Source organism: Rutidosis leptorrhynchoides, chromosome 3 (genome assembly GCF_046630445.1).
Source record: "Rutidosis leptorrhynchoides isolate AG116_Rl617_1_P2 chromosome 3, CSIRO_AGI_Rlap_v1, whole genome shotgun sequence".
In the NCBI taxonomy this organism is placed as follows: domain Eukaryota; kingdom Viridiplantae; phylum Streptophyta; class Magnoliopsida; order Asterales; family Asteraceae; genus Rutidosis; species Rutidosis leptorrhynchoides.
Window position 1 is genome coordinate 119,098,087 of NC_092335.1, and position 11,917 is coordinate 119,110,003.

Here is an 11,917-nt window from a genome sequence, read left to right on the forward strand (position 1 = left end):
TTCTTCATAATGACATCATCAATATAGAATTTTAATAAAAACTATAGATAGATAAACAGATAGATTTATTAATTCTAATGTTCAATGCAAAACTTTGGTTTGCAACACAATGTTTAAAGTAAGTAAGTAACATAAGTAAAAGTAGCATTTATTTATTTATTTTTGAAATTATGTAATCGAAAAATATAAAATATAGAGAACCTAGTATCCGAGAAGAGAAAGGATATACTACGTATATGATATGACGTGGCAAATAAGAACCGTAAAGCAGTCTCTCACTCTGCTTGATTACAGAATCTAACTACAACTGTTTCTGCTCGTTTTTTTGTTCTCATAAAACACAATTTTGGGGTTTACAACATTTGTACTTCCATCGCTACCCCCTTCCGCCATTACCAAAACTGGTATTATCTTGATTTATTTATTTAATTATTATTATTATTCACCTTCTTCTTGTTACTTTCTAATTATATTTTTTCCTATTTCAAGTTTTAATCTGTATAATAATCATATCATATTATTATTAATTTATTATAATATTATTATTATTATATGGATCTTTCTAATATCCCTTATTTGATTTTGGATGCATATAAATATGTCAAGGTCATGTGATGGCTTCTTCTGCTACAATGGGATTAAATTATAATAATATAATTGTGAGTCCAAATAATGGTGATTATAAAGTATGGGAAGATCCATCCTTTTTCAAGTGGAGAAAAAGGGATTCTCATGTTTCTCTCCATTGCCATGATTCTGTTGAAAGTAAGTTTTTTTTTCTTTTGGCTAAAAACGTTGACTTTTGATGATTACTTATTTATATTCTTTTTTTAGCAATATAATAGTATTATATGTTATATTATCTTTATTTTTATTTACCAATTTAACATCATACTAATAACTAATAATTCAATTGAGTGAATAAGTTAATTATGGGTTCATAATCCTATTGTTAGGGTAAATAAATAAAAGATTTGGTATACTAAGGTGGTATTTGAGTCATTACGGATTGTTTTTTCATTAGGATGTAGTTATTTTTCGAAACACCTATTCATGTTATATGTATGATATGATCACCTTATGATGATCTAAGGGTGCGTTTGATAAACAAAATGATTAAGCGCTAAATGGTTCATAACTGAATGATTTAGAGATTATGAATAAATTTGAATGAATATAAGTTGTTTCATAATCATTATGAATAAACAATATGATATAAATGAGGTAAATTTACCTTATTAACGTTTTAAATATATAAAATATCAATACTTGTTTGATAAGTGTTCAGGATGTATGATATTAAATAAAACTTAGGTGCTTAATGGTTAAGAGAGTATTTCAACTCTGAATGGTTCAGCGCTGAATGCTAAATCATTTAGCATCATATGTCATTCACAGGTTAGAAACAAAATGCTGAATGGTTCAACATTCAGCGTTGAACCATTCAATTAAGCGGTAAACAAACACACCCAAAGTTAATATTACGTAAGTTATTTTCTTTTAATCTCCCAATTGTTGAGATTTGTCAAAATTTAAAGCGAGGTTTCTTTTCCTTTCGAGTGATTAGCTATGGACACAAAGTTTCAGAATTTATTTTAGTGTCATTAAAACAAATTGGACTGGCTCATGGCTGTAAAGAGTTACAACCAATGCAAACTTATCAATAGTTGGAGACATAATCTTACAAAGATGTAACATGAAGAATGTCATATTTTTTCATAGTAGCACTTATTAGACGAGCTTTCTGCTTGTTTCATTTTGTAGGTTCTTTAAGATACTGGTATGAACGAAACAAGGTGAGTGTTCTTGTATCAAAATCAGCAGTTTGGGATGATGATGCTGTTGCGGGATCAATTGAATGTGCTAAATTTTGGGTTAAAGATTTGCCTTTCGTTAAGTCATTATCCGGTCACTGGAAATTCTTTCTTGCTCAAAGTCCAACTACCGCTCCTTCAGATTTTCATGATACGGCATTTCAAGACTCTACTTGGGAAACAATACCAGGTCAGCATTTGACATTTTTATTGAGCTTATTTCTAATTCAAATATCATAACTTTCTGATTATACCAGGTCAGCATTTGACATTTTTCTTGCTCGAAGTTTCAATATGTAGTCAAAATTGGACCTTATATTAAACGTGCATAATAATGTGTGATATAAGATATGTATGAGTATCTTTTTCTTGTTTTGTTTTTTTATAAATAACGTTGTTTTGTTTTTCCATTTTGAACAGTACCGTCAAATTGGCAGATGCATGGATTTGATAGACCCATATATACAAATATAATATATCCGTTTCCTCTTGATCCACCCCATGTTCCCGATGTTAATCCCACTGGCTGCTACAGGATGTATTTTCAGCTTCCTAACGACTGGGAAGGTGCAAACTTGATAATAATGTATTCATTACCATAGATTTATATCATATCACTCAACTCATTATGTATTATATATTTATTATCATCCATGTGTATAATTTATATCAAATTCCCCTGCCCACAAAAGTTGCATTAATCTTCTATATGAAACGTCCCATGAAATTTATGAAGTTTTTTTTTTTCATTGTATATTCATATAATTTGATCGTATCATATATGAATTTATTGGTATTTTACAGGCAGGCGGATATTACTACACTTTGAAGCCGTGGATTCTGCTTTCCATGTTTGGATCAACGGGATTCTTGTTGGTTACAGGTTTTAGTTTGTTCTATGCATGCTCGTTAAGGGGTTAATTAACTTTGCGATTCAGAACTTATTATTCGATTATTTTAAAATCAAGTATAATTAGTTTTAATATTGTACTGCATTCACATTCACATTCACATTCATATACTATATTGTTTTTTTTTTTTTTTTTTTTTTTGTTGTTGTTGTATTTTTTCAGTCAGGACAGTAGACTACCTGCTGAATTTGAAATCACCGATTTCTGTCACGAAAGTGGATCTGACAAAAAGAATGTTCTAGCAGTACAAGTATATAGATGGAGCGATGGTTCTTATCTCGAGGATCAAGATCATTGGTGGTTATCTGGTATTCATCGAGACGTTCTTCTTTTAGCCAAGCCAAAGGTTCATATTTTTATTACATAATATTAAACTAATTGTTTAAAAGACACAAACTTTATAACATGTTATGCAATTGAACAGGTCTTCATTGCCGACTATTTCTTCACATCAAATCTCGCAGAAGATTTCGCCTTTGCAGATCTAGAGGTAAAACCTTGCATTCTGTTTTTAATCTGTCGAAATCACAAGAGGGATTTGATGGTTAATTTTTTTATCTTAATACTTTAGGTTGAGGTAATACTTGATAAACCAATGGAGGTCAAAGTCAACGCAGAAGTCAAAATTGAAGTCACTCTGTTTGATATTAGTGGCAGTGAGTGTACTGATTTGCTGTCAGCTGACGTGGCACATTTAGAGCTTCATCCTCCTCCTGCACAACCTTTAGGGTTTCATGGGTACCGACTAACAGGAAAACTGCAAAATCCTAAACTTTGGTCCGCAGAGCAGGTGAGTAATCTTGACTCACAATCTATGGATCAACATATTAATGGTTTTATTTATGAAAATTATTTAAGATCGGGTCGATTCATGTTTTATATCTACCACTAACATTGGATTTTGTGGCAGCCAAATCTTTATACATTGGTAGTTGCACTGAAAGACGCATCAGGCAATGTTATCGATTGTGAATCATGCCAAGTGGGAATACGAAAAATTTCGAAAGCCCCGAAACAATTACTAGTAAATGGGCAGCCAGTAATGATAAGAGGGGTAAACAGGCATGAACACCATCCACGTCTAGGAAAGACAAACCTTGAATCTTGCATGGTTAAGGTGACACTTTGTTGTTCTTAAAAAAAAAAAGTTTAATACTTTTTCATGTCTAACATGTGTTAGTTTGTGATGTAGGATTTAGTTTTGATGAAAGAACATAACATAAATGCTGTTAGAAACAGCCATTATCCCCAACATCAAAGATGGTACGAGTTATGCGATTTGTTTGGCATGTACATGATAGACGAGGCCAATATCGAGACACACGGTTTTGATCTTTCTCAAAATGTAAAGCATCCAACAAAGGAACCGATTTGGGCTTCATCTATGTTGGATCGTGTTGTTGGCATGGTTGAAAGGGACAAAAACCATGCCTGCATTATTTCTTGGTCTTTGGGTAATGAAGCAAGTTATGGACCCACTCATTCTGCTCTTGCTGGTATAACTGTCTTTTTGATTTATTTTGATACACATTAAGGTGGAAAATTGGGCAGGTTGGGTGTTGGGTTAAAAACTTAGAATAGGTTCTGATTGAAATAGGTAAAAAATATTATGGGTAGAAACGATTCGGGTTAGCTTTACAATAACACTTTTTGTCTGAACGTTTTTATACTATTTTATACAAATCAAGGTGGCAACAAATGGGCAGATTGGGTAATGGGTTAAAAACTTTTGATAGGTTCTGGTTGAAATAGGTAAAAAATATTAAGGGTAGAAACGATTCTGGTTAGCTTTACAATAACACTTTTTGTCCGAACCTTTTTATACTATTTTACCGTTACTGGTTTCATTCTAAATCTAATTGATTTAGAATGTTTTACTCATTAAAGGTTCTCTTTTGCATGATTTTCAACCCATTTGACCCATTTCTTATCAAGTGACTTTTTACCCCGTTTGACCCATTATGCATGAAAAATAACTTGGTCAAAAAAATCATATGTAAATGGGTCGAGTGTGCCACCTCTAATACACACCCATGGTTTCAGGGTGGATTCGTGGAAAGGATCCGTCAAGAGTTGTTCACTACGAAGGTGGTCGATCGAGGACCCCATCAACAGACATCGTATGCCCTATGTACATGCGTATTTGGGACTGTGTTAAGATAGCACAAGATCCAAATGAAACAAGACCACTAATATTGTGCGAGTAAGTTCATCTTTTGATCAGTCTATACAATACAATGATGAAACGTGCAACAAATTATTGCTTTTCATAATGTTTACTCAAAATAATGTGATGTAAATTTGTAGGTATTCACATGCTATGGGTAACAGTAATGGAAACATTGATGCATACTGGGAAGCAATTGATAGCTCATTTGGGCTCCAAGGAGGATTTATATGGGATTGGGTTGACCAGGGGCTAATTAAGGAAAATAGTGAAGGTAGCAAGTTTTGGGCTTATGGTGGTGACTTTGGAGATACACCAAATGATTTGAATTTCTGCATAAATGGGCTTGTTTGGCCCGATCGAACTCCTCATCCTGCACTACATGGTGATTACTACAAATAATTTATTTCACTAGGGGTGGCAAAATGGGCGGGTTGGGAAGGTTGGATAGTGAGTCAAGAATGGGTAATTTTTTAGTCCAGGTCGATATAGATTGAATTAACCGGCGACACGCTTTAAAGTTCTTAAGATTTGTAGGTATTCACCAAGTCACTATTATGTGTGATCACAAACTAGTATTATCATGATAATCATAATTTTTAAAAAGATTTTAGTAACAAAGCGACTGTAGAGGTTTTATATACGAATTTGAATACATTTGGGATGACTTTTGACCAATTTGACATAATGACCTACTCGACCAGTTTTTGTAATGTTTTGGCACAACCTAATCCAACTTATCCTTTTGTACGTAAATGGGTTATAATTGGCGCCCACCTATGGTATTCAAGCACTCGAGATATTATGCAATGTTTCCTTCTTTTTATCTTTTTTATTTTATTTATTTATTATCATGTAATGATTTTAATGAATCTTTTCGCACCTGTTAGGCCAACTCTTACGCCATCTTTTATTCTTTTTCAGAGGTCAAGTATTGCTATCAACCGATTAAAATTTCGTTGTCCAATGGTATAATTAAGGTATTATCACTCTTCATTGTTGTCTAATTATGATTATTACGGACCAAATGTTGTTAACTTTGATCTTACATCTCTGTTCATAGATCACAAACACCAATTTCTTTCAAACAACACAAGATCTTGAGTTTAATTGGGTGATTGAAGGTGACGGATGTAAACTTGCTTCGGGTATTCTCAGTGTACCAACATTAGATCCCCAAAGTAGTTATGATATTAAATGGGAATCGGGTCCATGGTATCCTTCATGGAACTCATTCTCCACTGCTGAAACCTTTTTGACCATAACTGCAAATCTTTTACGGCCCACACGATGGCTTCAAGCTGGTCATGTCGTATCATCTCAACAACTCGAGTTACCCTTGAAGAAAGACTTCATCTCCCCGGTATGTATTTTTCTTGAAATGGAAAATTAGGCTAGTGAAAATGGGTAGTTTTTTATATGTGTCACCGAGTCGAGTTAGGTTTTACTTGGAAAACTTTTTTTGTGCAAATTTTTTTTTATCCCCTATCAATAAGAAATTAGTGTGCAAGTACAATTTTTGAAACTATACGCTTTAAAAGAATTTATAAAAAAAAGAAAAGAAAAAAAAACTTTTTGACCATTTCTATTCTTGCTATAAACGGGTAAACGGATAAGGTTTTCTGCTACCGGGGGTAAACAGGTAAACGGATAAAAGTTCTCCCCTGTTCATGCTTTCCGGGAAGGAAAGTATTTTTTACTGGTGGAAAAAACGTTTTGACCATTTCTATTCTAGCTAGAATTGGGTAAACGAGTAAACGGATAAGGTTTTCCTATTCAGGCTACCTAGGGAAGGGGTATTATTTTTTACTTAGAGATTTTTTTTTTTGAAATAGTAATAATAGAGTTAAATGTTACAAAAATAGAAATGTTGAAATTTGTTTTATAAAACTAGTAAAACCGGAGTTTGGAACTCCGGTTTGTCACTTTTTACCCGAAACCGGAGTTTGGAACTCCGGTTTGTCTTCTCTCTCCTCATATTCCTGCCATGTGGCGTCCACTGAAAGTTACTGACTGAGGAGAGAGAACGCAAACCGGAGTTCCAAACTCCGGTTTCGGGTAAAAAGTGACAAACCGGAGTTCCAAACTCCGGTTTTACTAGTTTTGTAAAACAAATTTTAACATTTCTATTTTTGTAACATTAAACTCTATTATTACTATTTCAACAAAAAAATCTTACTTAGATGTACGCGGTCTATGAAGGTATATTGTGATTGTTTACTTAGAAGTGGAAAAAACTTTTTGACCATTTCTACTGTAGCTATATTTTTGTTATTTTATCTCTTTGACCCATCAAAAATAAAACATAACAAACCTAAGTGTATCCAACCATAAGTGAAATCTCGTGTAGAGACCATCTTACACTCTACGATTGATCTGCAGGTCCCAAATATGAAAAAGTTCACTTTGGATTATGAAATCAAAGACAATAAACTTACCATCCGCCAAAACCTCTCAGAGATAACCTTTAACAATCAGTCTGGTGCCATTGAGAGATGGACGGTAATTATTCTGTGTCAAATAATCACTTTCGTAGCGCCATAAAACATGTTCTAAATTTTTACTTGCCGGCGATAAATGACAGGTTGAAGGAGTGCCGGTGATGCTTAACGGGATAACACCATGCTTCTGGCGCGCACCTACCGACAACGATAAAGGAGGAGAAGCTGATAGTTACTTTTCAAAATGGAAATCGTCTAACCTTGATAACGTATGCTTCGTTAACGAAAGCTCAGATGTTAAAAGAATCTCAGACCAACTTCTTGAAGTACATGTTGTGTATAACGGTTTCCCTAAAGGTGGTGAAAATGGAAACTTTCTTTTTAAAGTCGAAATGAAATACTCGTTTCATGGTTCAGGAGACGTTATTTTGGTTAGCCATGTAGAACCACGATCGGACCTTCCACCTTTGCCACGTATTGGAGTTGAATTCCATTTAGAGAAATCAATAAATAATGTTAAATGGTATGGTAGAGGACCATTTGAATGTTACCCTGATCGAAAAGCGGCTGCACATGTGGGATTGTATGAGAAGAAGGTGGACGAGATGCATGTTCCGTACATAGCTCCTGGAGAATGTGCGGGTCGAGCAGATGTTAGATGGGTCACGTTTCGAAATGATCAAGGTTCAGGACTCTACGCGTCTATTTATAGCGACTCACCACCGATGCAAATGAATGCAAGTTATTATAGCACAGCTGAGCTTCATCGTGCCACTCACAACGAGGAACTTGTTAAGGGAGATGACATTGAAGTAAGTTATTTTTCCAATTTTTATTTGAATTTTGCTAACGACGGCCCTAAGGGCTGTTGTTAGCGTGCATAAAAGTACTGTACATATAAATAACCGCCACTACAAGTAACTGTCACTATAAAGTTAATATGTAACCGCCGTGTACAACCTTTTTATGCACTTTAACGACAACGCTTAGGACTGTCGTTAGCAAAATCTTCTTTATTATCACTAATTACTAATACTATTACTAATTTCTAATTTAAAGACGTGGTTACTGAGAATACAAGCATATGTGTGTAGGTGCATCTTGACCACAAGCATATGGGTGTAGGTGGGGACGACAGTTGGTCCCCGTGTGTTCATGACAAATACTTGGTTCCTCCTTCTCCTTGCACTTTCTCGATCAGGTTCTTTCCTATAACTGCTGCATTATCTCCCCATGATATCTATAAATCCCACTCTTGAGGTACTTGTTAACAACTGTTGTTGACATGGTCATCAAGTTGATAAGAGCGGGCGGACTTGGTCAACCAGTCAATAATAAAGGTCAACCAGCATAGTCAATAAAAGAATTAGTTTATTGGTTGGTCAATAAATATTAGCTTGTTGATACTGTTTTTTGTACTCAGATGGGTGGTTTTATTTGTGACAGCATAAGTTATAAGTTATTTAAAGTTAAATTAAATTGAAAAATGCTAAAATGAACATCTTGCTATATATCTTAGTAATGGAAATGACCATGTACTTTATATCCGGAATGAGATAGTGAAGCTTAACAACATACATTTGCTTTAATGATTAAGGAATCGACAGCTTTAAATGAAGACGCCACTCGTCAATAAAAGCCATCTTTTCAGGATCTATACTTGGCAACTCGCCCACTTCAACTGTTTTTAGTATCTCTTCCGTCCTACCAAACAACTTAGCGACAACCTCAACACTACCCTCCCGTTTCTCTATGGGGCTTTCACGACACTTCATCTCTATGACTTGTGGTAAGTTCGTGAAACAAGCAGATAATGTCTGAAATCATGCCAGACAACAACACAAACAACTCCTTTTCACTAATCGATTCAACATTTGTTTGGTACTTAAGCAAGATTGTTTGTGGAGTACGATACATCGAATTGGCTAGAATAAGCTTCTTAGGAGTGTTCATCACTACTTCTCCATTTGACGTTTTGTTGATATGTATGACTATTTCTTCTGCTTTATAAGCAAACCATTCAAGAATCTCTATTGATGTTTTTCCTCTAAAAGTACTTTCCTTGATAGTGTTTTCCAACCACTTATAATTCTCTTCAACCTCACGCCATAAAGTCATAGTCGCCCTTCGAATATTTGCATATTCCATTGTATTATTGACAATTTCCTCCATGAGATGCGTATACAAAAGACCTTTACAAACACTCTTGAACAAGCTGTCAATACAAAAGACCTTTACAAACACTCTTGAACAAGCTGTCAACTTCGTTTTTAGGAACATTAGGGTGAGAAATGGCAATGCATGTTAAAGTCACTACTGGTAAACTCCAACTGCTAACAAGTTTAACAGAAGTCACATCTTCAACTTGATCACTGTCAAAGTTCTTTACTCCTTTAAATCCAGTTGAAGTGCCGAGAAACACCAAAAGATCTTCATTTTGTTCTTTCTCCGCCTTTTGAATCAAGTTATTTACAGTGTTCGATATGCGTTTCAACTTCCTATCACCAAGCTCCATCTCATCTTCGAGTTGCAAAACATGATCACTAAGGTCTTGGTTGACATCATCGTTTCCTACTACTATCATGTGTGGCATAATCAATTTTGCCACCAAAGACTTCCAAGAATACCAACAATACATGACTAAGATTACGATAACTGTTGGAATGAGCTCCATTATTTTGCTTGATACAACAATAACCTTCTGGATGCCAATGCATAGTCCTAAAAAGAGCTTTTGAAAATTACGGACAAGAGTTCTTGACCAGGTTCCACGTGATAAAAAAGTTATATTACTTTCTTTCCAATCACACGTCGTCTGGATCCAATGCTTCTCTACTTTGAAAACCATAAAACGGTTTATATTCCATTTAGTAAACAATTTGAAGTTCAAGATTGTAAAACTTCTAAATATTGGAGCAATGCTACCTACAACAACTCCAATTGACTGTTATAAAAATAAAAAACATTGACCACTTATAATCTGACCCCCACCTAGTGAGCTCATCAACAAAATTCCCTGTCACCTTAATGTAGTTTACATATTTGATCAAAACTTGCAATATAGGTATGAAGTATACAACTAGACTAATTAAACTAATTATGCCGGAAGTAGAGGATAACGAGTTGCTACACATCACAAACTGAGGGCTACCACTTTCAGCCATAACCCAATATCTTCTAACATGTCTTAGTTTCTCTACCATAGACGTTATCTCTATTGTTTAAGGCTTTCTTGTCTATAACTTGATACTTGAAATCTAAAATTCGCTTAGAGGAAGGAATTGTTAAAGCTGAAGATATCATAATTATTAATAACCACAATAACATAGCCACATAGATGTATGTGAACATCCTGAAACTTATATAGCAGTAGTTAACACAGGCCGGATGGTATTTTCTATAACGCCGGTACTAAGCTCGATGCAAACATTGACAACAATGGTGATAACGAGAATAGCCATACCTATGACGTTTGCAAGAAGGGTCTTGTTGTCCATTGACGCCAAAGAAGGCATTAAGTTAGCCATCATTGTGCACATGAAGGCCATGCTTCCCAACTTGGTTGCATGGTCCAACCACTCTGGCATCATGCTACTAAGATCTACAGGAAATTTCATGGTAACGGTTATCACTGTAATAGAAGCGGCATTGAGTGTGAAATATTTAGAAGGAAACCACATTTTTTTATTTCGAAAGCCATGTAACAAATCAGCTCCCATGGCAATGATGCACAAAATTGATGCTACTGCGATGTAGATGCCGATCCACACCATAGGTTCGCTGTCCCTGTTTTCAACTTCATTTGTCATATGATACTGCAACATCTCGTCACAATAACTTTGTAAAACGAGAGCACTATGTCTTATGAAGTTTCTAAATACATTCATTGTTATGGATGAAACATATAAACCATTCGCAAGATCGTAACATTGTTTAGATGGGTAATCCATGATCAAAACGTTTGAACTAAGTGATTGCTAATTTATTTATATGAGCATATATATATTGTGAAGAAGATAAACATATGTTATACTCCGTAACAAGCAAGTCATGATTCATATCTTGAAATTTCGAAGAAGTTACTTCATCCAACATGCTAGTCAATACAATTAAAAGGCCCACATGTTTGTTAGAAGGAAAATTATGCCTTTTCCTGGTAGTCAACTTCATCACAAATACAAATTTAGAAATAATGCTTTAATTAATTAATTATTTATTTGTTTATATTAATTATTTAATAATTTATTATTATTATTATTATTAGTATTATTATTATTATTATTATTATTATTATTATTATTATTATTATTATTATTATTATTATTATTATTATTATTATTATTATTATTTTATTTTATTTTATTTTATTATTCTAAATGTCCCACAAAATTTTATCGTTTTGATTTTTAAGAAGTGTCGTTTTAGTACAAAATGTAAATGGTGAGTTTTGCATTTTGTTTTACGTATATAGAGACCCACCAGTTGACTAACTTGATCTAGCAATTCTAGGCCGGCAAGTTGAAATAACCATTCACGTTGCTTAATTAAAATACTAATACAAATCTTCTATAATCTAGAATATTT

The 11,917-nt window shown here is 34.1% G+C and overlaps 2 protein-coding genes across 2 annotated transcripts; one reads left to right on the forward strand and one right to left on the reverse strand.

Moving 5' to 3' along the window:
- Window positions 1-237: 237 nt before the first annotated feature.
- On the forward strand, window positions 238-8,820 carry LOC139901748 (uncharacterized). Its single transcript, XM_071884426.1, has 17 exons — window positions 238-404; window positions 607-765; window positions 1,765-2,004; window positions 2,235-2,381; window positions 2,619-2,697; window positions 2,888-3,071; window positions 3,150-3,215; window positions 3,297-3,515; window positions 3,636-3,842; window positions 3,918-4,221; window positions 4,769-4,928; window positions 5,033-5,277; window positions 5,817-5,872; window positions 5,956-6,255; window positions 7,275-7,394; window positions 7,477-8,145; window positions 8,428-8,820. Exons 2-17 carry the CDS (start codon window positions 615-617, stop codon window positions 8,590-8,592), a joined length of 3,312 nt encoding a protein of 1,103 aa, XP_071740527.1. The 5' UTR covers window positions 238-404; window positions 607-614; the 3' UTR covers window positions 8,593-8,820.
- Window positions 8,821-9,551: 731 nt separating this feature from the next.
- LOC139900327 (uncharacterized) lies at window positions 9,552-10,536 on the reverse strand. The gene is made up of 2 exons (XM_071883111.1): window positions 10,387-10,536; window positions 9,552-10,277 (listed from the first exon to the last, which is right to left on the reverse strand). The coding sequence occupies exons 1-2, from the start codon at window positions 10,534-10,536 to the stop codon at window positions 9,552-9,554; spliced, it is 876 nt and encodes a 291-aa protein (XP_071739212.1).
- Between the last annotated feature and the right edge of the window lie 1,381 nt (window positions 10,537-11,917).